Below are 27,743 nucleotides of genomic sequence, written 5' to 3'. Positions count from 1 at the left end.
TAAAGATGTATTTAAAAACCTGAGACTGGACCATATATCTTGAGAGAGTGAGAGGAATAGATCTAAGAACTGAGTCCTGGGTCACTCCAGTATTTAGGGGTTGGGACAGGAGAATGGGCCAGGAGACCCTGGCCAAACTGGGAGGATGAGAGGGCTTGGTGGCTGGGGCTTGGATATCAGCTTTTCTCATACTGAGACTTGGGCGTCCATCGTCCATCCAGGAGAGGGCGCACTCTCTTTCAGTGGATCGATGTCTGGTCTAGTGAATGTTGCTGCACCACGAGATTACTGCCAGGACACAGGAGAAACATGAGATAACCAAGTCTGGTTCAACATATTAATCCTAGCATAGCTAATGACCCAGTGGTCTCTACTGATAATTCCCCTTGCCTCCCCGAGGGTTATTTTCTCACTGCCTTCCACCTACTGCTGCTGCTAAGTCGCTTCAGTCGTGTCCGACCCTGTGCGACCCCATAGACAGCACACCACCAGGCTCCTCTGCCCCTGGGATTCTCCAGGCAAGAACACTGGAGTGGGTTGCCATTTCCTTCTCCAATGTATGAGAGTGAAAAGTGAAAGTGAAGTCGCTCAGTCGTGTCCGACTCCTCGCGATCCCATGGACTGTAGCCTACCAGGCTCCTTCGTCCATGGGATTTTCCAGGCAAGCGTACTGGATGGGTTGCCATTTCCTTCTCCACTTCCACCTACTGGGGAGTCTGATTTCAGTGTTATGAAGAGAACCCACCGCCAGGGGGAGCTAGCCCCCTTTCCTCCAGACATCTGCTCACTGTCCACCTGCTAATGAAATGGAGCTTGGAAAAAAACTTTCCGTGGACTTAACAAAAACTAACATGAATTTGCTAATTATGGAGTCTCAGAGCACTTCTCTCACCTCTTAGTTTAAATAGAGTTTTTATAAGGTAGAGTTTTAAAAGTTCTCTAGTTGTATCATCCAATACGTTGGCCACCTGATGTGAAGAACGTACTCACTGGAAAAGACCCTGATGCTAGAAAAGATTGAAGGCGAGAGGAGAGGGGGATGACCGAGAATGAGATAGTTTGATGGCATCACTGACTCAATGGACGTGAATTTGAGCAGGCTCCAGGAGTTGGTGATGGACAGGGAAGCCTGGCGTTCTGCAGTCCATGGGGTCGCAAAGAGTCGGACACAACTGAGCAACTGAACTGAACTGAAGTGTATCGTATCAATATCAAGTGATATCCATTTCTTTCCTAACAGGGTTAGGAAAATATAGTAAAATTGGATCTATTTCTGATAAAGTTTTCACTTTATACTATGACCACATGGGATTCATACATAAACTGACTCCAGACCACTTTGAAGCTGGTGGATCACTTGCTGCCTTTGGAAATTCTAAAGGTATTTTTGGACAGGTCAGTGATCTAATGTGTTGAAACAGTGTGCCTTGTTTTAATAGATGTCATATTCTATATACAGAGAAATAGGGAAAGTGTTTTCCTTGGGACAAACACTCTTAATACTCTTTGCTATTTTTAACTAAAGGAAAAACTTTCATATATCAGGGAACATCTCCAAAATCTTTTAAGTCCCATACAGAGCTTTATAGATTTACACACTCACCTGGAATATTTTCATATAAATGTTTTCACAGCAAACCACCAGATGTTCTAAACTAGATCCAACCCAGGTTTATGGTGAGTTTGACTCTCTCAAGGTTGACCTTAAAGAAACATGAGTTCTGTTTTTCCCCACTGTTGACTTTTCTTTCTTACTAACCCTCACTTGTTTCTTCCTTTTCTAATGCTAACAGAGAAAGGAATAATCATCTGCATCACAGATGATACTTCATGCAGATTTTTCTAATAATTTTAATGTACAATGGGCCACTTATAAAGATAAGTAAGTAAGTGAAGTCGCTCAGTCGTGTCCGTCTCTTTGCGACCCCAGGGACTGTAGCCCACCAGGCTTCTCTGTCCATGGGATTCTCCAGGCAAAAATACTGGAGTGGGTTGCCATTTCCTTCTCCAACTTATAAAGATATTTGAACCTACAAACTCATCACAGAACACATAATCATGATAATGAGTTCTCATCAGTATATCAGCAAATAAACAGATTTTTTAACTGGGATCTAATAAAATCTGCACTTTAGCTTAAAGGATATAGAATAAAGGGTGACTCTGCTGCTACTGCTACTGCTGCTAAGTTGCTTTAGTCGTGTCCAACTCTGTGCGACCCCACAAACGGCAGCCCACCAGGCTCCTCTGTCCCTGGGATTCTCCAGGCAAGAACACTGGAGTGGGTTGCCATTTCCTCCTCCAATGCATGAAAGTGAAAAGTCAAAGTGAAGTCGCTCAGTCGTGTCCGACTCTTAGCGACCCCATGGACTGCAGCCTACCAGGCTCCTCTGTCCATGGGATTTTCCAGGCAAGAGTACTGGAGTGGGGGTGCCATTGCCTTCTCCAAGGGTGACTCTAGTTTTAATAAATCACTCAAAATTACCAGGCCAAGACTGTGGTTCAGAACACAGTGCTTTAACTTCCCTGTCTTCTGAGATACTGACAGGGAAAAAAGTGGAACTTCCTGGTGACAGTAAGATGCCATCATGTGACTCCCTGTGTAATTTATTCACCAGTCTGTTGTGTGGCGCTACATAGAAACAAATCAAATCCTGTGATCAGCAGGGTAGCCCTAACCAAAAAAAGCAGTTACCTCAATTTTCACTAACTTCACAATTTGTAGAAAATGTTCTCTTACGTGAAAGTTTAAATTATTAAAATCAAAAGCCAAAATGGGTTTTTATACTCAGGGTGAGTGCATTCAAGGAATTTTCATTCAAGGAATTTGCACTCAATATTATCACCTACCTCTCCCAAAACAAACTATATCTGTGTCCTCTCTGAATACACATGATCCATAAACCTTGTTTGGCTCTCAGTAGGTGCCAAATACTGTTGTGAATGCTTAATCTTTATAACAATTACTTATCCTCATTTTACCCACAAGGAAAACAAGGCACAGGGAGGGTAAATAATTCCCCCCAAATTATACACACCACTGGTTAGTTCCTGGAATCAGGCATCAAATCAGTTTGGGGCAACAGGTTCAGGACCTGTGTTTTTAGTCACTATACTGTCTTTGCCAGGACTTGCACATTCTTTCATGGGATGTTCTTGCCACTCCCAGTCTCGAATGTCACACAGAACTCCTAAAGCCTTGTCAGTTTGCAAGAGTCCTTAAGCCATCCGTTCAATACATGCTCAGTCCCATGTGTATTCTCCTGGCATCTGTTTCCCTTTCTCAGTGAGTTCCCAAATTTCAGAGACCAGAGGCAAAGGCATGACAGAACATGGGTCTGAACGGCACTGCTTGATGATGGCTGCTCCATCAGAATGCAGCATCTACCCCTCTGTCCTCATGTCACAGCAACCAGGGCAACTCCAGCATCCCCTTGGGACTGGTCCCCACCTGTCTTCTCCTACAATTTCCCAAAGCTGGACAAGGTCAGCATCAGAGAAGGGTATGTTGGAAAGATGACTTGCATATCAGAAATCTGGTCCAAAGTTGTCTGTGTTGAGAGAGAGAGGAAAAGCCTTGTGAACCACCAGCCTCGAGGACTCAGCAGCAGCAGTACAGAGTTACCAGCATGACATGGTGGGAGTAGCTCTCAAGTGTCAGGAGGTGCTTCTCAGCCCCTTGCTTACAGAATACTCCAAACAAGAACCAAGTTCTAGAACCTGCACTTCTAAACTCCTCCCCCACATATGAGACAAGACACTCCTGTCTGCCATTGCAGCCTTCTATACAGGAATGTTAAACTGAACTTAACTCTTCAGAATTTCCTCTCCTCCTCAATAGAAAAGTGTGTTTTCCCTCCCATCTGCGTGGATATTCAGCGATATTCCTTCTATCGATAAGAAAAGCAGTATTGTTTTGATGTGAAATGGAAGCAAATCCATTATTTGTATTTTGTTGTAATGGAATTATGCTGTTGTTCAGTCGCTAAATCATGTCCAAGTCTTTGAAGCCCCATGGACTGTAGCACGCCAGGCTTCCTGTCCCTTCACTATCTCCTGGAGTTTGCTCCAACTCATGTGCACTGAGTTGGTGATGTCATCCACCCATCTCATCTTCTGTAGCCCCCTTCTCCTGCCCTCAATCTTTCCCAGCATTGGAGTCTTTTCCAATGAATCAGCTCTTTGCATCTGGTGGCCAAAATATTCGAGCTTCATCTTCAGCATCAGTCCTTCCAATGAATATTCAGGGTTAATTTCCTTTAGGATTGACAGTTTGTTCTCCTTGCAGTCTAAATAAATTCAATATTTTCTTTTTTCATGTTCCAGGCTTTTGACATGGGCTTTGACACTGCCCTTGCTCCACAGTATCTCACCTTAAATGAAATGATATTTTATGCATATGTGCCCAAGAATGAACCAAAGGACAGAGTACACACTAAGCAATTCTATGACATTCACTTTGGAAAATTGATACACTCCAGGTAGGTACTGATTAGCTTCACATTTTACTTAGATTGCACACTGGTATCTAAATTCTAAATTTTGAGCCTACTTTTTTGGAGTAATTTTCTTAGTCAAGGAGAGTAAGTCTTTTTGAACACCTTGCGAGGTCATACACGTTTGTAGACTTCAAGGTGCTTTGCACAGTGCCCCAGTTTTAGGAATATGGGGCCAGGTTATCAGCACCATCAAGCCAAGCTAAAGAAATGTGTGCTTGTTGTCCTGAGTATCAAAAATGTCTGGGCTACACTGGGTACTGCTTATCCTCAGAGCTCACTCCCATGGCAGTTGTCATATGCCCTATGACAAGCAAATCTAACATAGAGGAGACCATCCTGCATGAAATACTGCCTGACAGGGTGTGCAGAGTTCTCAGGAATGCTTTCTCCCAAGATATTAGCAAGAGCCAATGACCCTGAAAGCTGCCTTTAAGGCTTAAAATCTTTGAAAAACAATATGAATTCTACAACTGCCCCCTCCCACACACACACATCTAACAACCAGAAAAGGAACAGTCTCAGATTACCAGAAACTCACCTGTTCCCAAACTGGTGAGCCTTGTTCCACCAGATTGAAATCTCTCTATTGTACATCCACTGGGCTATCAACTAGATAATTTCCTATAGCCAACAGCTGCTGGAGAAGGAAATGGCACCCCACTCCAGTACTCTTGCCTGGAAAATCCCATGGATGGAGGAGGCAGGTGGGCTGCAGTCCATGGGGTTGCTAAGAGTCAGACACGACTGGGCGACTTCACTTTCACTTTTCACTTTCATGCATTGGAGAAGGAAATGGCAACCCACTCCAGTGTCCTTGCCTGGAGAATCCCAGGGACGGGGGAACCTGGTGGGCTCCCGTCTATGGGGTCGCACAGTGTCGGACACAACTGAAGCAACTTAGCAGCAGCAGCAGCAGCCAACAGCTCCATACTCCACCCAACACCTCCCTCAGAGGTAGATATGCAGACAGGAAGCAAACATAATATAGCAGATGTTGGCATTAGGTTTTATTCCACAATGATTGTAGAACCTTCTGTCTCAAAGAAACGTATCTGTGATCGTTGAGAACTATTTGTTTTTGATGGCTTTCGTATGTATGATATTACAGATCCATTAATGCCTGTTTATATAGGTATGTCTTTGTAGAAAACGTAGAGAATCACTCTTTAAAATTAACATATAATTAGTATCATCTCTATTAATATCAATTTTTATCCTAATTATTTTGAAACCATATGATAATTCTCTAAAAGATCAGAATGTTTAAAAAGCAGCATAGCATGTTCTGTGTACAGTCAGTAACTTTGCTCTACTTGCACAGAAACTAGAGAATGGGCATTTCTGAGGAAAGACATGGTAGCAAAGAGCCAGATCTGGGAACTGGAGGCAGGTGGGACTTCAACCAGAAAGGTCAAGGATTTGGGAGCCGGAGTCATGAGGTCAGCCATAGGCCAAAGGAAGATGTCTAGATGGTCAGGGGTGAAGCAGGATGAGCCCTATATTTTCTTCTTCCACAAATAGTTTTTTAATACTTACTACATGCAAGGCACTTAGGGAGGTGCTGTGATAGAGTGAAAAGAAGAGAAAGCGAAAAGCAGAGGAGAAGAGGAAAGATATAAACATCTGAATGCAGAGTTCCAAAGAATAGCAAGAAGAGATAAGAAAGCCTTCTTCAGCCATCAATGCAAAGAAATAGAGGAAAACAACAGAATGGGAAAGACTAGGGATCTCTTCAAGAAAATCAGAGATACCAAAGGAACATTTCATGCACAGATGAGCTCGATAAAGGACAGAAATGGTGTGAACCCAACAGAAGCAGAAGATATTAAGAAGAGATGACCAAAGGAACATTTCATGCAAAGATAAGCTCGATAAAGGACAGAAATGTTATGGACCTAACAGAAGCAGAAGATATTAAGAAGAGATGGCAAGAATACACAGAAGAACTGTACAAAAAAGATCTTCACAACCCAGATAATCATGATGGTGTGATCACTGACCTAGAGCCAGACGTCCTGGAATGTGAAGTCAAGTGGGCCTTAGAAAGCATCACTATGAACAAAGCTAGTGGAGGTGATGGAATTCCAGTTGAGCTATTTCAAATCCTGAAAGATGATGCTGTGAAAGTGCTGCACTCAATATGCCAGCAAATTTGGAAAACTCAGCAGTGGCCATAGGACTGGAAAAGGTCAGTTTTCATTCCAATCCCAAAGAAAGGCAATGCCAAAGAATGCTCAAACTACCACACAATTGCACTCATCTCACACGCTAGTAAAGTAATGCTCAAAATTCTCCAAGCCAGGCTTCAGCAATATGTGAACTGTGAACTTCCTGATGTTCAAGCTGGTTTTAGAAAAGGCAGAAGAACCAGAGATCAAATTGCCAACATCTGCTGGATTATCAAAAAAAGCAAGAGAGTTCCAGAAAAACATCTATTTCTACTTTATTGACTATGCCAAAGCCTTTGACTGTGTGGATCACAATAAACTGTGGAAAATTCTGAAAGAGATGGGAATACCAGACCACCTGACCAGCCTCTTGTGAAATCTGTATGCAGGTCAGGAAGCAACAGTTAGAACTGGACATGGAACAACAGACTGGTTCCAAATAGGAAAAGGAGTACGTCAAGGCTGTATATTGTCACCCTGTTTATTTAACTTCTATGCAGAGTACATCATGAGAAACGCTGGACTGGAAGAAACACAATCTGGAATCAAGATTGCCGGGAGAAATATCAATAACCTCAGATATGCAGATGACACCACCCTTATGGCAGAAAGTGAAGAGGAACTCAAAAGCCTCTTGATGAAAGTGAAAGTGGAGAGTGAAAAAGTTGGCTTAAAGCTCAACATTCAGAAAACGAAGATCATGGCATCCGGTCCCGTCACTTCATGGGAAATAGATGGGGAAACAGTGGAAACAGTGTCAGACTTTATTTTTCTGGGCTCCAAAATCACTATAGATGGTGACTGCAGCCATGAAATTAAAAGACACTTACTCCTTGGAAGGAAAGTTATGACCAACCTAGATAGCATATTCAAAAGCAGAGACATTACTTTGCCAATAAAGGTTCGTCTAGTCAAGGCTATGGTTTTTCCTGTGGTCATGTATGGATGTGAGAGTTGGACTGTGAAGAAGGCTAAGTGCCGAAGAATTGATGCTTTTGAGCTGTGGTGTTAGAGAAGACTCTTGAGAGTCCCTTGGACTGCGAGGAGATCCAACCAGTCCATTCTGAAGGAGATCAGCCCTGGGATTTCTTTGGAAGGAATGATGCTAAAGCTGAAACTCCAGTACTTTGGCCACCTCATGCGAAGAGTTGATTCATTGGAAAAGACTCTGATGCTGGGAGGGATTGGGGGCAGGAGGAGAAGGGGATGACAGGATGAGATGGCTGGATGGCATCACTGACTCGATGGACATGAGTCTCAGTGAACTCCAGGAGTTGGTGATGGACAGGGAGGCCTGGCGTGCTGCGATTCATGGGGTCGCAAAGAGTCGGACACGACTGAGCGACTGATCTGATCTGATGATAGAGTGAGGAAGACATTCAAGCCCATGCCCTCCTGGAACTTGTGTTCCAGCACAGGATGTAGACAGTTATGAAATTATAGTTAACGTGAGTCTGCAACAGAGGAGCATGGAGCATTGAGAGAGTTCTCAGGGGCTGAGTCCTTGTTTGGAGGATTTGGGGAGGTTTCACAGAGGCGGTGATGCTTAAGATGTGATCAGAGGAATGAGGGTGAAGGAAGCGGGTGGGGGAAAGGCTCCAGCCAAAACCACAGTGTGGAAAAGGCCCCCAGGCCCAAAGAAGTATGATGTGTGCTTGAGAAACTCGAGAAAAACCAGAGTGACCTAAGTGTTGTGAACCAAGGAGAAAAGTTATTCGAGACCAGGTGGGCCCCTTTTAGTCTCAGTAGGGAATGTGGATGTTATTCTAAGGGAGCAGAAAGCTTGAAGGATTCTAATTAAATGAATGACCAGATTGATTATGTGTAGTTTGTTTACTCAATCAGCTAAATATCAACTTTACTTTTCATCCTGTCTTTTCAAACCACCTCTGTGGACCTATTTGCTTTCTGTCTCTAGATGAAGTATCTGCAAGGCCTATAGCTTTTCCATTAGAGAGTATATAATTGTTTCCTTAGCTTAAAAATATCTAAGTCAGTCAATTACCACATGACTCCATTGCTGTCCAGTGTTTTAAGAAACGTCAAACCCTTATTGGATTTAAGTCTGTTTTCCAACTCCCATTTGAGCCTGACCCAGTCTGAGGAGCCTAGAGTATAGGGGGTGGAGAGTTTCTCTTTCTTATTATTTTTAGACTCGTGTCCTCCCTCCCTCTTAGCTGATGATTTCCAGCCCCTTCTGGAGTTTGACTGAGAGTGAGGTGAGATAAAGGGGCAAGAGGTCTGCTGATGGGGGTGACTCTTTGACCTGAACACCACTGCCCCCCTCACTTCTAGGTGTGTGACAGTCTTCCCCTCTGTTGGGGGCCCTGAACTCTTCCACTATTACTTCTGGGCAACTTTCCTTTTCTTTCCTGCCTCTCCTCCCAAAACCACACCTCCCCAGAAATAACCTTTATCTTAAATTTTGTGTGAACATTTTAAGAAATGTTTTTTTAAAGGTTTAACATACATGTGTATCAAACTATATTGTTACATTTTGCCAAATGTATTACTTAGCAATGTATACCCTTTCCTATGATTTGCCTTTTTCATACAAAAAATTATTTGGTATTGATGTATGTGTCTATATTCACTCATATGAATATATCACAATCTATTTGGCTATTCTCCTATTATGTCTTGTAGTTTTATAGCTTTTAAATTTTTAATCTAGAATAGATGTGGGGTGTAGTATGAAGTATAATAGAAATCAGATTTCTTTATTTTTTTATGGATAGACTACCAACTGTGCAAACACGGCCCTTCTGATCTGCAGTCACCACTGTAACATATCCTAGTTCCCCGTGTGCATCAGCCTGTCTCCGTCTCTCTTCTGTTTCATTATTGTATTTGACCTTCCCTAGGTCACGCTGACAAATTTTCTCTAACCAGGTAACTTGTGTGAATAGCACCCTGTCTTAGATCTTCTTGGCCTTTGTTCTTGCATTTAAATGTTAGGTTCAGCTAGTCAAGTTCCATTAAGGGGAAAAAAAAGCACAACAACCTGTTAATAAAAATTACTTCTTCCAACCAAATTCTGCTTTATAGCTGCAGTTAGATCCTGGGTGGAGATTCCTGACTCTTCTTGCAGTAGGATACTCTATTTGCGCTCCTAGAATTTTAGGCCCAGGACAACTTCCTGACTCTCCATAAGGATAGAGGGTTATTATTTCAGTCTTCCCTTACTCATAATGTGTCTTTGCCTGTGCCCCAGTGACAGGTGGCTTTGCTTCCTCCCTCTCAGTAGTTTAAAGCTTCTGCTGTGTGGGGGAGACGAGGGTGGGAGGAGAGAGGGGAGGTGGGAGTGAAGGGGAGGGAGCTGGGGCTTCAGGGCCAGCACCCTCCAGGCCCTCCTCCCCGGCCAGGATCACCTCTTTTGAGGCCTATGTTTAACTGTTTAATGCCCAGCCAAGGCTTTTGCTTCTTATGAAAGAAGGTTCAGGGAAGTGAATGAGACTTCCTCCCTGTTTCCTCCCACCCTCTCCAACCTCCCACTAATGACCTTGCCCCATACTCCCACACCACCAGCAGGGACTCTCTCTGGTTCACTCTCTGCCCATCTTTCTCCTGAGGCCCATGGGAAGGAGCCTGCAAGTGAGTGCAGCTCCCCTTTGAAAGGTGCCCCAGCATTTCCAGACTCACATACCAGCACATCCTGGCCTTTGGCAGTTTTTTGTTTCTGTTTTTTCTATTTTTAGACATTTCTTATTTATTTCTTTTGTGGCCAGTACCATGTTTCCCGCTTCTATGCTATTCCACAAGTGAGACTGTTGCTGTGTTGAGACTGTCCTTGGAATGGCTTATTCCCTTGGATTTCTGGTTAGTTCTTGGATGGCTTAAGCAAAGTGACAACTTTGTGATTTATCCATTTTGCTTCATTGCTTGTTGGGCTGCTTCTTTCTACATCAAAAGCCAAAGCAGAATGCCTTATAATTGACTTTTGTGTAGCAATCTCAAGTGTTTTAAATTTGCTAAACTCATTTGCTGATTCTAGTACTTTTTCTATATATTCTTTTGGATTTTCTGAGTAGGGGTAAATATTTTTCTAAGCAGATAATCACATCACCTGCAGATAATTTATTTTAATGCCTTTTAGCATATTATACATTTCTTTCTGTTACAGTATCTAGGAGCTTATTAAATATAAATGAAGTTAATGGGTGTCATTCTGTTCAGGCTGCTCTAATCAAACATAAAAAAACTGGATGGCTGTGTGTGTGTGCTAAGTCACTTCAGTCGTGTCCAACTCTTTGCGACCCCATGGGCTGTAGCCCACCAGGCTCCTCTGCCCATGGGGATTCTCCAGACAGATGGCTTATAAACAAATGTATTTCTCACAGTTATGAAAACCAGAAGTCTAAGATTAAGGTACCAGCATGATACAGGTTGCCAACTTCTTGCCGTATACTGTCATGATTGAAAGGGGCAGGGGACTAAACCGATTTACAAATGCTTCACCTGAATGACTTGAATCACTTCCCAAAAGCTTCATCTCCAAATGCCATCACTTTGGGCATTATGTCTTCAACACAGGAATTTTGGAGGGATACAAACATTCAGACCATTAGGAGTGGGCTTCCTTGTTGTGACTTTAAAAAAATATTTTAAACATTTCACCATCACGTACTATCCTTTCCATACATTTTAAAAACTCTTTTTCATTTACAGTTATTTTTTTTTCAGTTTAAGAGGTGTTTCCTTTTTGTTTTTAACTTAAATGTTTCTCCTGTATCTATTGAACTTATCTATATAATTTTTTCCTTTGAACTTCTACTTAATGCTGTGAATTATATTATAGACTCAATGTTGAATCAGACTGAAAGTCATGGAATAAACCTATCTTGGTCATTGTGTATTATCTCTGTTTATACATTTCATACATTCTTGTGTGCAGTGTTAGTATTCACTTGTTAGATTAATTGTGTTAATTGTGATTTTCCAATTTTCTTTATCCTTAACTGATTTTTTCTTTTGTGATCTATCAATAATTGAGTTATGTTAAAATTTTCTGATGTGATATTGAATTTGTCAATTCTTCATTGTAGTTCTGTCAGTTTTGCCTTATATATGTGTGAAGCTGTTGTTGGATGTGTATAAGTTTAAAAATGTTACATCTTCTCGGACTTGCTTATGATGTTGATTTCATGGGTATATACTTATCCTGAAACTTATCAAGTTGTTTATATTAAATATGTAAGGCCTTTTATGTGTCAATCATAACTTCAATAAAGTAGTTTAAAATAAGACAGCTACTTGCAGTGTTACAGAAAAGAATTGTTACATCTTCTTGATGAGTTGAAAATTTTATTGGTATTTAATAACTACGTTTATATTTATGATGCTTTTTTGTATTACAGCCTAGCGGGTATAGCAAAATATGCATAACATAAAATTTACCATTTTAGCCATTTTTGAGAGTGCAGTTCTGTGGCATTAAGTATTAATGGTTGTGCAACCATTACCACTGTCCATCTCCAGAACTATTTCTTTCTTTTTTTTAGAACTGTTTTTTTTTTTTTTAATTGGAGAGCTTAGTCCAATTACACTTGGACTGTTTGTGTGGATAGTACAGAGTGAGATGGTGTGTTGGAAGGTCAGTGAGAAGGTAGGGAAGCACCAGATAATATAGGGAACTTTAGGTTGCATAGGGGTTTATATTTTATTCTTGGTGCCAGAGGAAGCCATTGGAAAGTTTTATATAGGATAGTGAAATAATTTATATTTTTTAAAAGATCACTTGCTGTGAAAAGTATAGGACAGGGTGAGAGTTAAAGTCTCCAGGCTCCTTGGAAAGCTACTGAAATAATACAGGTGAGAAAAGAAGATGGTCAAAGCAGTGCACTTGAGAAAAGACAGGATTTGATGGTGGATTGGCTGTTGTGGGAATGAGCAAGAGAGCCATCAAGAATTTGCTAGGGTTTTAGTTTGTAGCTAGGTAGAGGATGCTGTCATTTTCTGAGATTTGGAGTGCAGGGTTAGGCAGGGTGAGTGAGACTTGCACATTGGAAATATTAAGTGTGAAATACCTATTAGGTACCCAGGTAAAGATGTGACAGTTGCCTGGATATACAAATGCATACCGCAAAAATAGCAGGAGCTCTGCATTTGGTAGTTGTTCCCATATAAATGGATGTATATAGAGAAGAAAAGGCCTAGGGCACTCCTGGAAGAGAGATTAGGCAGAAGAGGAGGCCCCAGCCAAGAAAACGAAGAAGGAATAGTCAATAAAATAGAAAAAAAAAAAAAGAGGGGGGTAAAGTGGGGACATGTAAGCCAAGGGAGGCAGATGTTTTGGAAAGTATGGAGTAAACCACTGTGACCCATGTGACTGAGAGACTGAGTAACATAAGAACCAAGAAGTGAAGTGACCTTTGGATATGGCAACCTTCCAAGCTGTAGTAACCTTGATTAAAGCAGCTTCATTGGCTTGGGATGAGGGCAGTGGGCTGGAGAAACAGCACGGGTACTGGAATTGGAGTTTATCTGGTATAGGTAGTTACGTTTGATGGTAACTGCCTTTCTGTAGTGTTTTCTCCACTCAACAGATATTCCTCTCCACCTCAGGAACTTCCTGACTCCTAGTTTTAACCCCATCCTTCATTGCCCAAACCCTCTTCTCTCCTTTAAAAGCTGAATTCTTACCTCTCCTGTAAGAGTGAAGCTTGATTGCCCCCCAAGAGCCATCCTGGACACTTGAATACAAGAGACTCATTTACTTCTCCAGTGGTGGGAGAAGTGGGATGGCAGGGTCAATAATTAAGATGTCTGCCTGGCTATTGGTCAGTGACTCAAGATGCAAAGAGGTTAATAGTTTTTTTTTAAATTACGGTAATAAGCTTTATTTTTTAAGAGCAGTGTTAGGATCAAACAACATGGATCAGAAAGTACAGACAGTTCCCATGTGCCTCATCTCCACACATATCTCCCTCACTTTGTGTCTGACACTACAGTGGTTTATTTGTTCCAATCCATGAACCTATACTGACACATCATCAATCACCTGAAGTCCATAGTTTACATTAGGATTCACTCTTGGTGTTGTACTTTCTATGGATTTTGACAGTTCTATAATGACACATGTACATCCTATATTATCATACAGAATAGTTTCATTGCCCTGAAAGTCCTCTCTGCTCTTCCTGTTCATCCCTGACATCTATACTATCTCTATTTTGCTGTTATTGTTCAGTTGCTAAATTGTGTCCTACTCTTTGTGACTGCATGGACTGCAGCAAGCCAGGCTCCCCTGTCCTTCACAATCTCCTGGAGTTTGTTCAGATTCATACCCATTGAGTTGATGCCATTCAACCATCTCATCCTCTGTCGCCCCTCTTCTCCTTTTGTCTTCAATCTTTCCCAGCATCAGGGTCTTTCCCAATGAGTCAGTTCTTCTCATCAGGTGGCCAAAGTATTAGAGCTTCAGCTTTAGCAAGGGTCCTTCCAATGAGCATTCAGGGTTGATTTCCTTTAGGATTGACTGGTTTGATCTCCTTGCTGTCCAAGGGACTCTAAGAGTTTTCTTCAGCACCACAATTTGAAACTGTCAGTTCTTCGGTGTTCAGGCTTCTTTGATGGCTCAATGGGTTAAGAATCCACCTGCAATGTAGGAGACACAGGAGACATGAGTTTGATTCCTGGGTCAGGAAGATCCCCTGGAGAAGGAAATGGCAACCCACTCCAGTATTCTCGCCTGGGAAATCCCATGGTCAGAGAAGCCTGGCAAGCTACAGTCCATGGGGTCGCAAAGAGTTGGACATGACTGAGCACATAAGCACAACAGTCTGGCCATTTAACTACTGTGCTGTGCTCTTTCAGATTGCTTACAGCTTAATAATTACAGCCTTCTTTATGGTCCAACTCTCACATCCGTACATGACCACTGGAAAAATCATAGCTTTGATTATATGGACATTTGTTGGCAAAGTGATATCCCTGCTTTTTAAAATGCTGTCTAGATCTGCCATAGCTTTCCTTTTAAGAGAAAGTGTCTTTTAATTTCATGGCTGCAGTCACTATCCATGGTGATTTTGGAGCCCAAGAACATAAAATCTGTCACTGTTTCTACTTTTTCCCCTTCTGTTTGCATGAAGTGATGGGACCAGATGCCATGATACTAATTTTCTGTATGTTGAGTTTCAAGCCAGCTTTTTCACTCTCTTCTTTCACATTCATCAAAAGGCTCTTTTGTTCCTCTTCACTTTGTCATGAGAGTGGTATCATCTGAATATCTAAAGTTATTGATATTTCCCCTAGCAATCTTGACTCCAGCTTGTGATTCATCCAGCCCAGCATTTTGCATGATGTACTCTGCATAGAAGTTAAATAAGCAGGGTGACAATATACAGCCCTGTCATACTCCTTTCCGAATTTTGAACCAGTCTGTTGTTCCATGTCTGGTTCTAACTGTTGCTTCTTGACCTGCATACAGGTTTCTCAGGAGACGGATAAGGTATTCCCATCTGTTTAAGAATTTTCCACAGTTTGTTGTGATCCACACAGTCAAAGGCTTTAGCATAGTCAATGAAGCAGAAGTAGATGCTGTCTCTATAGTTTTACCTTTTCCAGAATGTCATGTAGTTGGAATCACACAGTGTGTTGCTTTTCATATTGGCTTCTTTCACTTAGTAGTATCCATTTAAGCTTCCTTCATGTCTTTTCATGACTTGATCATTCATTTCTCTTTACCACTGAATAACATTCCATTGTCTGGATATACCTCAGTGTTTTAATCCATTCACATACTAATTAAGCAATCTTGGTTGCTTCCAAGTTTTTGGCTTCTTTGAATAATGGTGCCATGAACATTCTTGTTCAGGTTTTGTGTTTAACTCATTTGAATAAATACCAAGGAATTTGTTTGCTGGATCATATGATAAATGGCTTTCAGAGTGGCTGTACCATTTTACATTTCCACCAGCAGTAAACAAGAGTTCTTGTTGCTCTTTATCCTCAGCAGTATTTGGCATTGTAGGTAAATTTGGCATTTTGGATTATTGCCATTGTAATAAGTATGTAGTGGTATCTCATGGTTGTTTTAATTTGCATTTCCTGATGATATATGATGCATATACTCATCCTTTCATATGTTTATTTGCCATCTGCATGTCTTCTTCAGTGAGGTGTCTGTTTAGACCCTTTGCCCACTTTTCACTGGGCTATTTGTTTTCTTACTGTTGAATTTTAAGACTTCTTTGTATTGTGGGGGTTGGCATCTAGCAATCCAAAATATGGTGTTTTGGCTTAAGGATTACTTTTAGTCAAAGGCAATTAAGAAAAAGCAGACATATAGAAAGGCAGGATGATTCTTAACCATCAGAGACAACTGGAGACTTCTACCAGTCTAGAGACATTGAGAGAATTCTTCACAATAAGCACTATTAAAACCAACCCTTCTCTTACAATAGTTTCTCCCATGTATTTACTTTTTCAGTTTGCCACCCCTAAAAGTCTTATCCCCTTTTTCTCTCTCTTGTGAGTGAAGTTGCTCAGTCGTGTCCAACTCTTTGCGATCCCATGGACTGTAGGCTCCTCCATCCATCGAATTTTCCAGGCAACAGTACTGGAGTGGGTTGCCATTTCCTTCTCCGGGGATCTTCCCAACCTGGGGATCGAACCCAGGTTTCCTGCATTGCAGGCAGACGCTTTACCATCTGAGCTATCCCCTTTTTCTGTCTCTTGTCACTTCCCCACAAATATATTATTCTTTATTAAGATGATACATAAGCCCCAGGTTCTAAACATTCCTTTGAATTACTCATCACTGAGGCTTCTCCCTGTGTAAGGATGATACACATTAATAAATTGTTAATTTTTTATTGTTAATATGGCCTTTGCCAGTTTAATTTCTAGGGTCCCAGGCACAGAACCTAGAAGAGTAGAGGAAAAGGAGATTCTATTCTTCCCCAATAGTTTATTTTGGATAACAGTCCTTTGTCAGATATGTTTTTCATAACTATTTTCTCCCAGCCCACATCTTGTATTCTAATTCTTTTGACAGTGTCTCTCATAGAGCATAAGTTTGTAATTTAACAAAGTATGGCTTGTTGATTTTTTTCATTCATTGTGAAAGGATACTCTAAGGATTGTGTCCTTAAAGTTGTATCTAAAGAGTCATCACCATACCCAAGTTCTTCTAGATTTTCTCCCATGTTATCTTCTAGAAGTTTTACATTTTATGTTTAAGTCTGTAATTCATTTTGAGTTAAATTTTTGTGAAGGGTATAAGGTCTGTGTGTAGATTTATTTTTTCTTGATATAGATATCTTAGCTTAGGGCTTCCCAGGTGGCTCAGTGGTAAAGAATCTGGCTGCCAATACAGAAGACACAGGAGACACAGGTTTGATCCCTGGGTAGGGAAGATCCCGTGGAGTAGGAAATGGCAACCCACTCGAGTATTCTTGCCTGGTGGCCTACAGTCCATGGGGTTGCAAGGAGTCAGCACGACTGAGTGACTTAGCACACATACACATCCTGGCTTAACATTTGAACGGTGTTTTTCTTGCTTATAAAGCACATGATCATTGCAGAAATTTCCTACAAGGCAAATATAAAGAAGACAATGAAAATCATGACTGTTAACACTTTGATGAATTATGGATTAGTCCTTTTCAACATTCATTTCAACATTTTTCACTATACTTCTTTATTTTAGACATTATAATGTGACCGCTTTCCTTAGGTAATGAAAAACTCTTTGTAAGAATCATTTTAATGGATACTTTTTTTCTAGGTAGATGAGGTGTTATCATTTAGTTAATTTTCCTATTGTTGGCATTTTTATTTCTAACTTTTATCATAATGCTGTGATGAACATCTTTGTGTGGAAAACTTTTCTTCCCCTCTGTTTTTCAAGTTATGTCCTTAGGATAGAGACCTATCAGTAGATTTATGGGATCAGAGGGCAAAAAAAAAAAAAAAAATAGAACTCAATGCATAGTTTCAAACTGCTTTCTAGGAGTAGTGTACCATTTTACCATTTCATTAATGTCAGTCTCTCTCAGTTCTTATTACCATTAATAAGTAATTAATAGTAATATTAATTACTGTCTTTTAAAAACTTCCTTAATTTGATAGGTGAAAAATCACATCCTGTTGCTGTAACAGACATTTCATCAATTACTAATAAAATTGAATAAATGTTACTCAAATATTCATTTGTTAACCATTTGTGGTATTTTTTTAATTTATAAATTATATGTTTATGAACTTGCTAATTTAAACCACTGTTTTATTCAAATTGCTTGATATTTGTTGGTTTGTTTTTAGGAAAACTGGAACAGCTTACATAAGAAAGGTATTTCAACATAACACTCCTGAAGGATTTTTGTCCTCAGTTATTGCAGAACTGATAGACCCTTTTGGAATAGAGGAAGTAAATGAGAGCTCTTGTTTGTCCAGTTCCCTTTCCATTAGTGAAGCTGGAAATCACTCCTATAAACTTAGTCTTCAGTTACAAAGTAAGTATAATGATATTTCTGATGGCTGGGAAAGATGAAGAATTATCTTTTGGGATGAGTGTTCATGCTCTTTTATAGAACAATAGATTTCAAAATTTAAACCAATTGATAATCTACAGAAGTCTACATATACTTAAATTCCTAGAGGAATTCTTTATTTTTAATATAATAAAACCTGATTTCTCCACTGGGACAAATAACAGGTATCTTACATTTAATACTTTCTCTCACTTGATTATTGCAATAGTCTCTCTCTCTCTCTCTCTTTTTTTTTTTTTTGGTCAGGTTTATTAAGGTATAACTTACATACAGTAAAATTCACTCTTTTCAGTGTATGTCTATGGATTTTGATAAATTCATTCAATGATGGAGCCACCATTGTGATCAGTCCCATAAAACTCTCTCCTAATTCTTTGCTCTCCCAACCCTGGCCCCTGGCAACCAATGATCTGTTTTCTGTTCCCCAAATTCTCTCCTTTCCAGAATATTACATAAATGGAATCATACAATAGACAGAATTTTGACTCTACCTTAAGTATTTGTGTACAGGTTTTTGTGTATACATATGTTTTCACTTCTCTGGAATAAATGCCCAGGAGTGCAATTGCTGGGCTGAATAGTAATTGCATATTTATTGAGTTGGCCAAAAAGTCTGTTTGGGTTTTTCATAACATCTTACAGGAGAACCTGAACAAACTTTTTGGCCAACGCAATAGTTTTTAGGGAAACTGATTTCTCTGCTTTCCTTCTTGCCCTTTCTCTGTCAAATGCCCAGTCTATTCTCAACAGAGCAGCTTAAGTGGTCTTAGTAAAACATAAGTTCAATCATGCCCCTTGTTGATTTTCTATCTGTATGACCTATCCATTGATGAAAGTAGGGTGTTAAAATCCTCTACTATTTGCATATTGCTATCTATTTCTCCTCAAAGTCTATGAATATTTGCTTTATTATTTAGGTGCTCATTTGTTAAGTGCATAAATATTTACAAATGTTTTATCTTTTTGTTTGACTCTTATTATATAATAACCTTATTTAGCCTTTGTCTTAAGGTCTACTTTTTCTGATATAAGTATTGGTATCCCAGACTTCTTTTGATTTCCACTTGCATAGAATATCTTTTTTCATCCCTTCACTTTCAGTCTGCATGTTTCCTTACATCTAAAATGAGTCCCTTGTAGGCACCACATAGCATATCTTGTTTTTGTTTCTAAATCAACTCAACCACTTTATATCTTTTGATTGAAGAATTTAGGTCATTTACATTTAAGTAGTTATGGGTAGGTATGCACTGATCACCACTTTGTTAATTTTTTTTGGTGTTTTATACCAAAAAAATACCAAAATACCAAATTATGTTGTTACACCTGAAACTAATATTATGTATCAATTATATCTCAAAAAGTCAAAAGGTGGAGAGGAAAGTGAGTGACCAGCATCATGCATGTGTGCTCAGTCACTCAGTCATGTCCAACTCTTTGTGATCCCATGGACTGTAGCCTGCCAAGCTCCCCTGCCTATGGGATTTCCCAGGCAAGAATACTGGAGCAGTTTTCCATTCCCTCCTGAAGGAATCTTCCCAACCCAGAGATCAACCAGCATCTCCTGCATTGGCCGGTGAATTCTTTACTACTGAGCCACCTGGGAAGCCCAGTGGTCAGCATATATGATAGTTAATGCTGCTAGATTAAATGAGATCACTGGGAAAGCAGGTGTAGATAAAGAAAGGAAAAAGCTTGAGATCCAATCTCTGGTATTCCAACATTTAGTGGTCAGAGAGATGGGGAAGACTGGATGGTCTACTAGGAGAAGAGAGTATGTCTCAGAAACCAAGTGAAGAAGTTACTTCAAGAAGGAAGAAGTGATGCTGTGCTACATGCTGCCAAGAGGTGGGTTTAGAAAAAAGGTCAGAAGAGAAAACTGCCCGATGGATCTGTGTCAAAGTCACTGGTAAAGTTGACAAAAGCTGTTGTTGGGTGGAATCATGTAGACAAAAATGACATGTAGTCATTGGGTTAGGGTCAAAAAATTACAAGAGGCAGGGAATTGAAGACAGTGAATAAGGCAATCCTTTTGGGGAATCTCACAGTGAAGGGGAAAAGAGAAATGAGATGGTAGTTGAAGGAAATGTAGAAAAGGGTTTTTTGTTGGTTTGTTGAAATGGAAAAAATTAGAACATGTGTGCATAATAAAGGAATTATGAGGTTCTCTTCAGACTACTTCTATTTATTTTTTTCAGAACAAGGTGAGTATCATTGTTGATGTGTTTCAAAAACATTTTAAAATAATGACTTCCCTCTCCTTCAAACAGCCATCTTTTGACTTCTCTCATATCTACTCTGATGGATTTTCTCCAATCTCTAGGTTATTAAGGCTCTTACTAGTTCTATAGAAAAGAAATCAACTTTCTCATAATTACTTAACCCTATGTGGGTTGTTTTTTGCTGAGAATTTTATAGAACTAGTTTTACAGTAGAAGTTGTGATACACTTTCAACAAAATAATTTGAATTATGACCAGAAATCTGACAAATATGTTCTCTAGTTAAGACCATACTTTAAAAACTCAAATAATATATTCCTCAGTTATGTCCACCAGTATTGCTTAGAGAACATTGGCCATTCTATTTTATGCCAAATCATTCTTGTTTTAGCTCCAGGTGTTATCTCCTCATTTCAAGATTCGGATATAGAAAAGACTGTGGTGATTCCTGGTTATAGCAGCTTCCTGATCACAACGATATTGGACAATGAGAATGCTTTAGCTGTTGCTACCATGCCTGAAATAGTCCCCCATAACATGACCTTTCAAAAAGACTCCTGGTTCTTATACAACTTTGGAAAAAGGAATGGACAAACATGGAACATATATGCAAAACCGTGTAATTACTGGTTTCAACAACATGATGATTCACTATCCCTCAGTGTCCTGAAATACATTGATCTGGGGAAATCTCACACTTTAAAAATGAAGGTCATACCTAATACAAAACGTAAGTTTATTTTTATTGGGAAATAACAAGAGGAGATATTATTGCTTTTGTTGCATGTAAAATACATTCTTTGATATTTCCTTTATCTTTGGTTTCATTAGTAGGTGGCATTCTATCACTAACAGTATAACCTTCTAATTATTGAGCACTTATGCAAAACTGTATATTAAATGTTTTTATACATTTAAAATTTATGGTTTATGACTATCCTAATGGGCTAGATTATAATCCTTATTTTATAAATGAGAAAAATGAGGTTATATTACCAGCCCAAATTTACAGAGGATTTTAGTTTAAATTTTAGCTGCCCTCTGAAAAGAAAACCTTTTAATTATCTTGTTATTGTTATAACCATTTCAAATATTTATTTTAAGCCAAAAAAAAAAAACCACTTTTAAATAGAATTCTATACTTTGCTCCATTTTCCAAGTATTTATTTAAAGTATTTATGTATTTAAAAATAAAAAGCTTACTAAAGATGATGATAAAATAGCATGCTAGAAAAAAGTAAAACAAAAAATTTTAGTAAATAACTTAGCTGGAAAGTGAGGGAAAAAAGATGAAAGAGAGGAGAGAGAAAAAGGAAAATCTTGTCGCTAGAAATGAAGACGTTAGCAAAGTATTGCTCAAAATTCTCCAGGCTAGGCTTCAACAGTATGTGAACCGAGAACTTTCAGATATTCAAGCTGGATTTGGAAAAGGTAGAGGAATCAGATATCCACTGGATCATAGAAAAAGCAAGAGAATTGCAGAAAAACATCTGCTTCAACACTACACTAAAGCCTTTGATGTGTGGATCACAACAAATTGTAGAAAAATTCTTAAAGAGATAAGAATACCAGACCACCTTCCTTGCATCCTGAGAAACCTCAGGTATGCAGGTAAAAAAGCAACAGTTAGAACTGAACATGGAACAATGGACTGGTTACAAGTTGGAAAAGGAGTATGTTAAGGCTGTATATTGCCACCCTGCTTATTTAACTTATATGCAGAATACATCATGCAAAATGCCAGGCCGGATAAAGCACAAGCTGAAATCAAGATTGCCAGGAGAAATATCAATAACCTCAGACATGCAGATGACACCACCCTTATGGCAGAAAGCGAAGAGGAACTAAAGAGCTTCTTGATGAAAGTGAAAGAGGAAAGTGAAAAAAGCTGGCTTAAAACTCAACTTTAAAAAAAACGAAGATTGTGGCATCCAGTCCCATCATTTCATGGCAAATAGATGGGAAAACAATGGAAACAGTGACAGACTTTATTTTCTTGGGCTCCAAAATCATTTCAGATGGCAACTGCAGCCATGAAATTAAAAGATGCTTGCTCCTTGGATGAAAAGCTATGACAAACCTAGATAGCTTATTAAGAAGCAGAGACATTATTTTGCCAACAAATGTCCATCTGGTCAAAGATAAGGTTTTTCCAATAGTCATGTATGGATGTGAGCATATTGGACCATAAAGAAGGCTGAATACCAAATAATTGATGCTTTTGAACTGTGATGTTGGAGAAGACTCTTGAGAGTCCCTTGGACTGCAAGGAGATCAAACTAGTCATTCCTAAAGGAAATCAATCCTGAATATTCTTTCAGAAGGGATGACAGAGGACAATATGATTGGATGGCATCACCAACTCATTGGACATGAGTTTGAGCAAACTCCGAGAGTTGGAGAAAGACAGGGAAGCCTGGTGTGCTGCAGTCCATGGGGTCACAAAGAGTCAGACACCACTGAGCAACTGAGCAACAAAAACAAGAAATGAAGAGGGAATTCAAAATCAAAAGAGTTAGCTAATATGTAGCTCCTACAAGGTTATGAGGCTCAGATGTAGACAGTGGAATGTGTTTTAATGCCCAGCCATTGGTTTGAAGATGTAGACTTTAGACATTTCTACCTTGTGGTATGAAGTTGGAACTGAGAACATTAAGTAAGGCTGGAACCATCAGATAGTGGAGAGGTGAAGAGGCAATAAGAACAATGCTACCCAACAACCCAAAGAAGGAGATAGGGGGACTATGATCTCCATGGGACTCAAAAAGAATTTCTTATAAAAAACCCAAACTTCTAGACTGTGTAACACCCAGAGACTACACACCAGATACAAGAATCCCAAACTGAGAAATCATTACAATCCCTGGGCCCCAGCTTAAGGAAGCACAAAACCACCTGTATGAATACTTTCATAAACCAGGTAACATGGACTTGCACACAAAAAAAGTCAATCTTTCTGACTTACTTTGCTCTGTGCATGTGTTTGGAATCTAGAAAGATGGTACTAATGAACCTATTTGCAGGGCAGCAAGGAAGACGCAGACATAGAGAACAGACTAGTGCACACAGTGGGAGAAGGAGAGGGTGGGACGAATTGAAAGAATAGCATGGAAACATACATTGCTGCTGCTGCTAAGTTGCTTCAGTCGTGTCCAACTCTGTGCGACCCCAGAGATGGCAGCCCACCAGGCTCGCCCATCCCTGGGATTCTCCAGGCAAGAACACTGGAGTCGGTTGCCATTTCCTTCTCCAATGTGTGAAAGTGAAGTCACTCAGTCATGTCCGACTCTTAGTGACCCCATGGACTGCAGCCCACCAGGCTCTTCTGTCCATGGGATTTTCCAGGCAAGAGTACTGGAGTGGGGTGCCATACCATATGTAAAATAGATAGCAAGTGGGAATTTGCTGTGTGACACAGGAAGCTCAACCCAGTGTTCTGTGAACCTAGAAGGGTGGGATGGGGTGGGAGATGGGAGGTGGGTTCGTAAGAGAGGGGATATATGTATACCCATGGCTAATTCATGCTGATGAATGGTAGAGGCCAACATGATATTGTAAAGCAATTATCCTCAAATTAAAAAAATATCTATCTACATTGACCATGTATTGAAAAAAATAATTTTAAAACCATGTAAGGAAATGATCCAATATAAGAAAAAGTCAACAAGCATAGGAAACCAAATTTCAATCTTGAGTTGATAGAAAAATCAGAAAGACATTATAAAAATAATTGTATAATATATATATAATATATAAAAGAAATAGAGGAAAACAGAACAGGAAATGGTAGAGATCACTTCAAGAAAATTAGAGATACCAAGGGAACATTTCATGCAAAGATGGGCTCGATAAAGGACAGAAATGGTATGGACATAACAGAAACAGAAGATATTAAGAAGAGGTGGCAAGAACACACAGAAGAACTGTACAAAAAAGATCTTCATGACCCAGATAATCATGAAGGTGTGATCAGTCCCACTCACCTACAGCTGGACATCCTGGAATGTGAAGTAAAGTGGGCCTTGGAAAGCATCACTATGAACAAAGCTAGTGGAGGTGATGGAATTCCAGTTGAGCTATTCCAAATCCTGAAAGATGATGCTGTGAAAGAGCTACACTCAATATGCCAGCAAATTTGGAAAACTCAGCAGTGGCCACAGGACTGGAAAAGGTCAGTTTTCATTCCAATCCCAAAGAAAGGCAATGCCAAAGAATGCTCAAACTACCGCACAATTGCACTCATCTCACATGCTAGTAAAGTAATGCTCAAAATTCTCCAAGCCAGGCTTCAGCAATACGTGAACCGTGAACTTTCAGATGTTCAAGCTGGTTTTAGAAAAGGCAGAGGAACCAGAGATCAAATTGCCAACATCTGCTGGATCATGGAAAAAACAAGAGAGTTCCAGAAAAACATCTATTTCTGCTTTATTGACTATGCCAAAGCCTTTGACTGTGTGGATCACAATAAACTGTGGAAAATTCTGGAAGAGATGGGAATACCAGACCACCTGATCTGCCTCTTGAGAAATTTGTATGCAGGTCAGGAAGCAACAGTTAGCACTGGACATGGAACAACAGACTGGTTCCAAATAGGAAAAGGAGTACATCAAGGCTGTATACTGTCACCCTGTTTATTTAACTTATATGCAGAGTACATCATGAGAAATGCTGGGCTGAAAGAAGCACAAGCTGGAATCAAGATTGCCAGAAGAAATATCAATAACCTCAGATATGCAGATGACACCACCCTTATGGCAGAAAGTGAAGAGGAACTAAAAAGCCTCTTGATGAAAGTGAAAGTGGAGAGTGAAAAAGTTGGCTTAAAGCTCAACATTCAGAAAACGAAGATCATGGCATCTGGTCCCATCACTTCATGGCAAATAGATGGGAAACAGTGGAAACAGTGTCAGACTTTATTTTGGGGGGCTCCAAAATCACTGCAGATGGTGACTGCAGCCATGAAATTAAAAGATGTTTACTCCTTGGAAGGAAAGTTATGACCAACCTAGATAGCATATTCAAAAGCAGAGACATTACTTTGCCAACAAAGGTCTGTCTAGTCAAGTGGTTTTTCCCGTGGTCATGTATGGATGTGAGAGTTGGACTGTGAAGAAAGCTGAGCGCCAAAGAATTGATGCTTTTGAACTGTGGTGTTGGAGAAGACTCTTGAGAGCCCCTTGGACTGCAAGGAGATCCAACCAGTCCATTCTGAAGGAGATCAGCCCTGGGATTTCTTTGGAAGGACTGATGCTAAAGCTGAAAGTCCAATACTTTGGCCACCTCATGCAAAAAGTTGACACATTGGAAAAGACCCTGATGCTGGGAGGGATTGGGGGCAGGAGGAGAAGGGGATAACAGAGGATGAGATGGCTGGATGGCATCACTGACTCGATGCACATGAGTTTGGGTGGACTCCAGGAGTTGGTGATGGACAACAGGGAGGCCTGGCGTGCTGTGATTCATGGGGTCGCAAAGAGTCAGACATGACTGAGCCACTGAACTGAAAGCATATATATGGAATTTAGAAAGATGGTAACAATAATCCTATATGCGAGACAGCAAAGAGACACAGATGTATAAACAGTCTTTTGGACTCTGTGGGAGAAGGTGAGGGTGAGATGATCTGAGAGAATAGCATTGAAACATGTATATTATCATATGTGAAACAGATCGCCAGTCCAGGTTCGATGCATGAGACATGGTGCTCAGGGCTGGTGCACTGGGATGACCCTGAGGGATGGGATGGGGAGGGAGGTGGGAGGGGGGTTCAGGATGGGGAACACATGTACACCCATGGCTGATTCATGTCAATGTATGGCAAAACCAATACAATATTGTAAAGTAATTAGTCTCCAATTAAATATATTTAAAAAAATAAAAAAATAATTTTTTTCAAAGAAGTATTAAAGTTCCCTAGGTATATTTGTGGCCATTATGCAGCCTTCATAATAGATTCTGTAGATGTTCTAGAATTCTGATTGACCAATCATTATGAAACTGCTTAAAATTTTCTTGATTTATGTTAACTCTTGGTTTTGTTTCCATAGTTCTTAGAACACTTGAAATACCGCTACTGCAAGTAATTGTTGGAAACCCAAATTTGTTGGAAGTTAAAGTTGAAGGCTATTTTGATGAAACTGATAGTTATATAATGGAAGTTTCTACAGCTAGCAAAACTTTACACCAAGTAAATTTTCCTTCAATTATTTTTTAAGATCTATTGATTATAGAAAATTTAGGGTATAAATCAAGAAAAAGAAGGAAAAATCATGCAGAATCCTACCTATCAAGGATGATGAAACACTTTTAATATCTTGGGCATTACAAAAAGTCTGTATGTGATAGACATTAAAAAATTAAGCTCTGGAAAAGACTGGGTTTTCACTGCTGCTACTGTTTTTGTGGGCTTCCCAGATGGCACTAGTGGTAAAGAACCCACCTGCCAATGCAGAAGACTCAAGAGACCTGGGTTTGATTCCTAGGTTGGAAGATCCCCTGGAGGAGGTCACAGCAACCAACTCCAGTATTCTTGCCTGGAAAATCCCATGGACAGAGGAGCCTGGCGGGTTACAGTCCACAGGGTCCCAAAGAGTTAGACACGACTGAATCGACTTAGCACACATGCAGGCAGTGTTTTTGTGAGCTTGAGAAACATCAGATCAGATCAGATCAGTCACTCAGTCGTGTCCGACTCTTTGCGACCCCATGAATCGCAGCACGCCAGGCCTCCCTGTCCATCACCAACTCCTGGAGTTCACTCAGACTCACGTCCATTGAGTCAGTGATGCCATCCAGCTATCTCATCCTCTGTCGTCCCCTTCTCCTCTTGCCCCCAATCCCTCCCAGCATCAGAGTCAACTCTTCGAATGAAGTGGCCAAAGTACTGGAGTTTCAGCTTTAGCATCATTCCTTCCAAAGAAATCCCAGGGCTGATCTCCTTCAGAATGGACTGGTTGGATCTCCTTGCAGTCCAAGGGACTCTCAAGAGTCTTCTCCAATATCACAGTTCAAAAGCATCAATTCTTCGGTGCTCAGCTTTCTTCACAGTCCAACTCTCACATCCATACATGACCACAGGAAAAACCATAGCCTTGACTAGACGAACCTTTATTGGCAAAGTAATGTCTCTGCTTTTGAATATGCTATCTAGGTTGGTCATAACTTTTCTTCCAAGGAGCATGCATCTTAATTTCATGGCTGCAGTCACCATCTGCAGTGATTTTGGAGCCCAAAAAATAAAGTCTGATACTGTTTCCACTGTTTCCACTGTTTCCCCATCTATTTCCCTTGAAGTGATGGGACCAGATGCCATGATCTTCGTTTTCTGAATGTTGAGCTTTAAGCCAACTTTTTCACTCTC

The 27,743-nt window shown here is 40.1% G+C and overlaps 1 protein-coding gene across 1 annotated transcript in view; it reads left to right on the top strand.

Moving 5' to 3' along the window:
- Nucleotides 1-27,743, top strand: part of CATSPERB (cation channel sperm associated auxiliary subunit beta) — a 123,622-nt gene that overhangs the window by 74,895 nt on the left and 20,984 nt on the right. The window contains 5 exon segments of the mRNA XM_061394167.1: nt 1,241-1,395; nt 4,327-4,481; nt 17,933-18,123; nt 20,775-21,113; nt 26,431-26,570. Coding sequence (XP_061250151.1) covers nt 1,241-1,395; nt 4,327-4,481; nt 17,933-18,123; nt 20,775-21,113; nt 26,431-26,570 — 980 coding nt within the window.

This window comes from Bos javanicus, chromosome 21, assembly GCF_032452875.1.
Source record: "Bos javanicus breed banteng chromosome 21, ARS-OSU_banteng_1.0, whole genome shotgun sequence".
Taxonomy (NCBI): Eukaryota; Metazoa; Chordata; class Mammalia; order Artiodactyla; family Bovidae; genus Bos; species Bos javanicus.
This window is presented reverse-complemented; position numbering and strand designations above follow the sequence as displayed.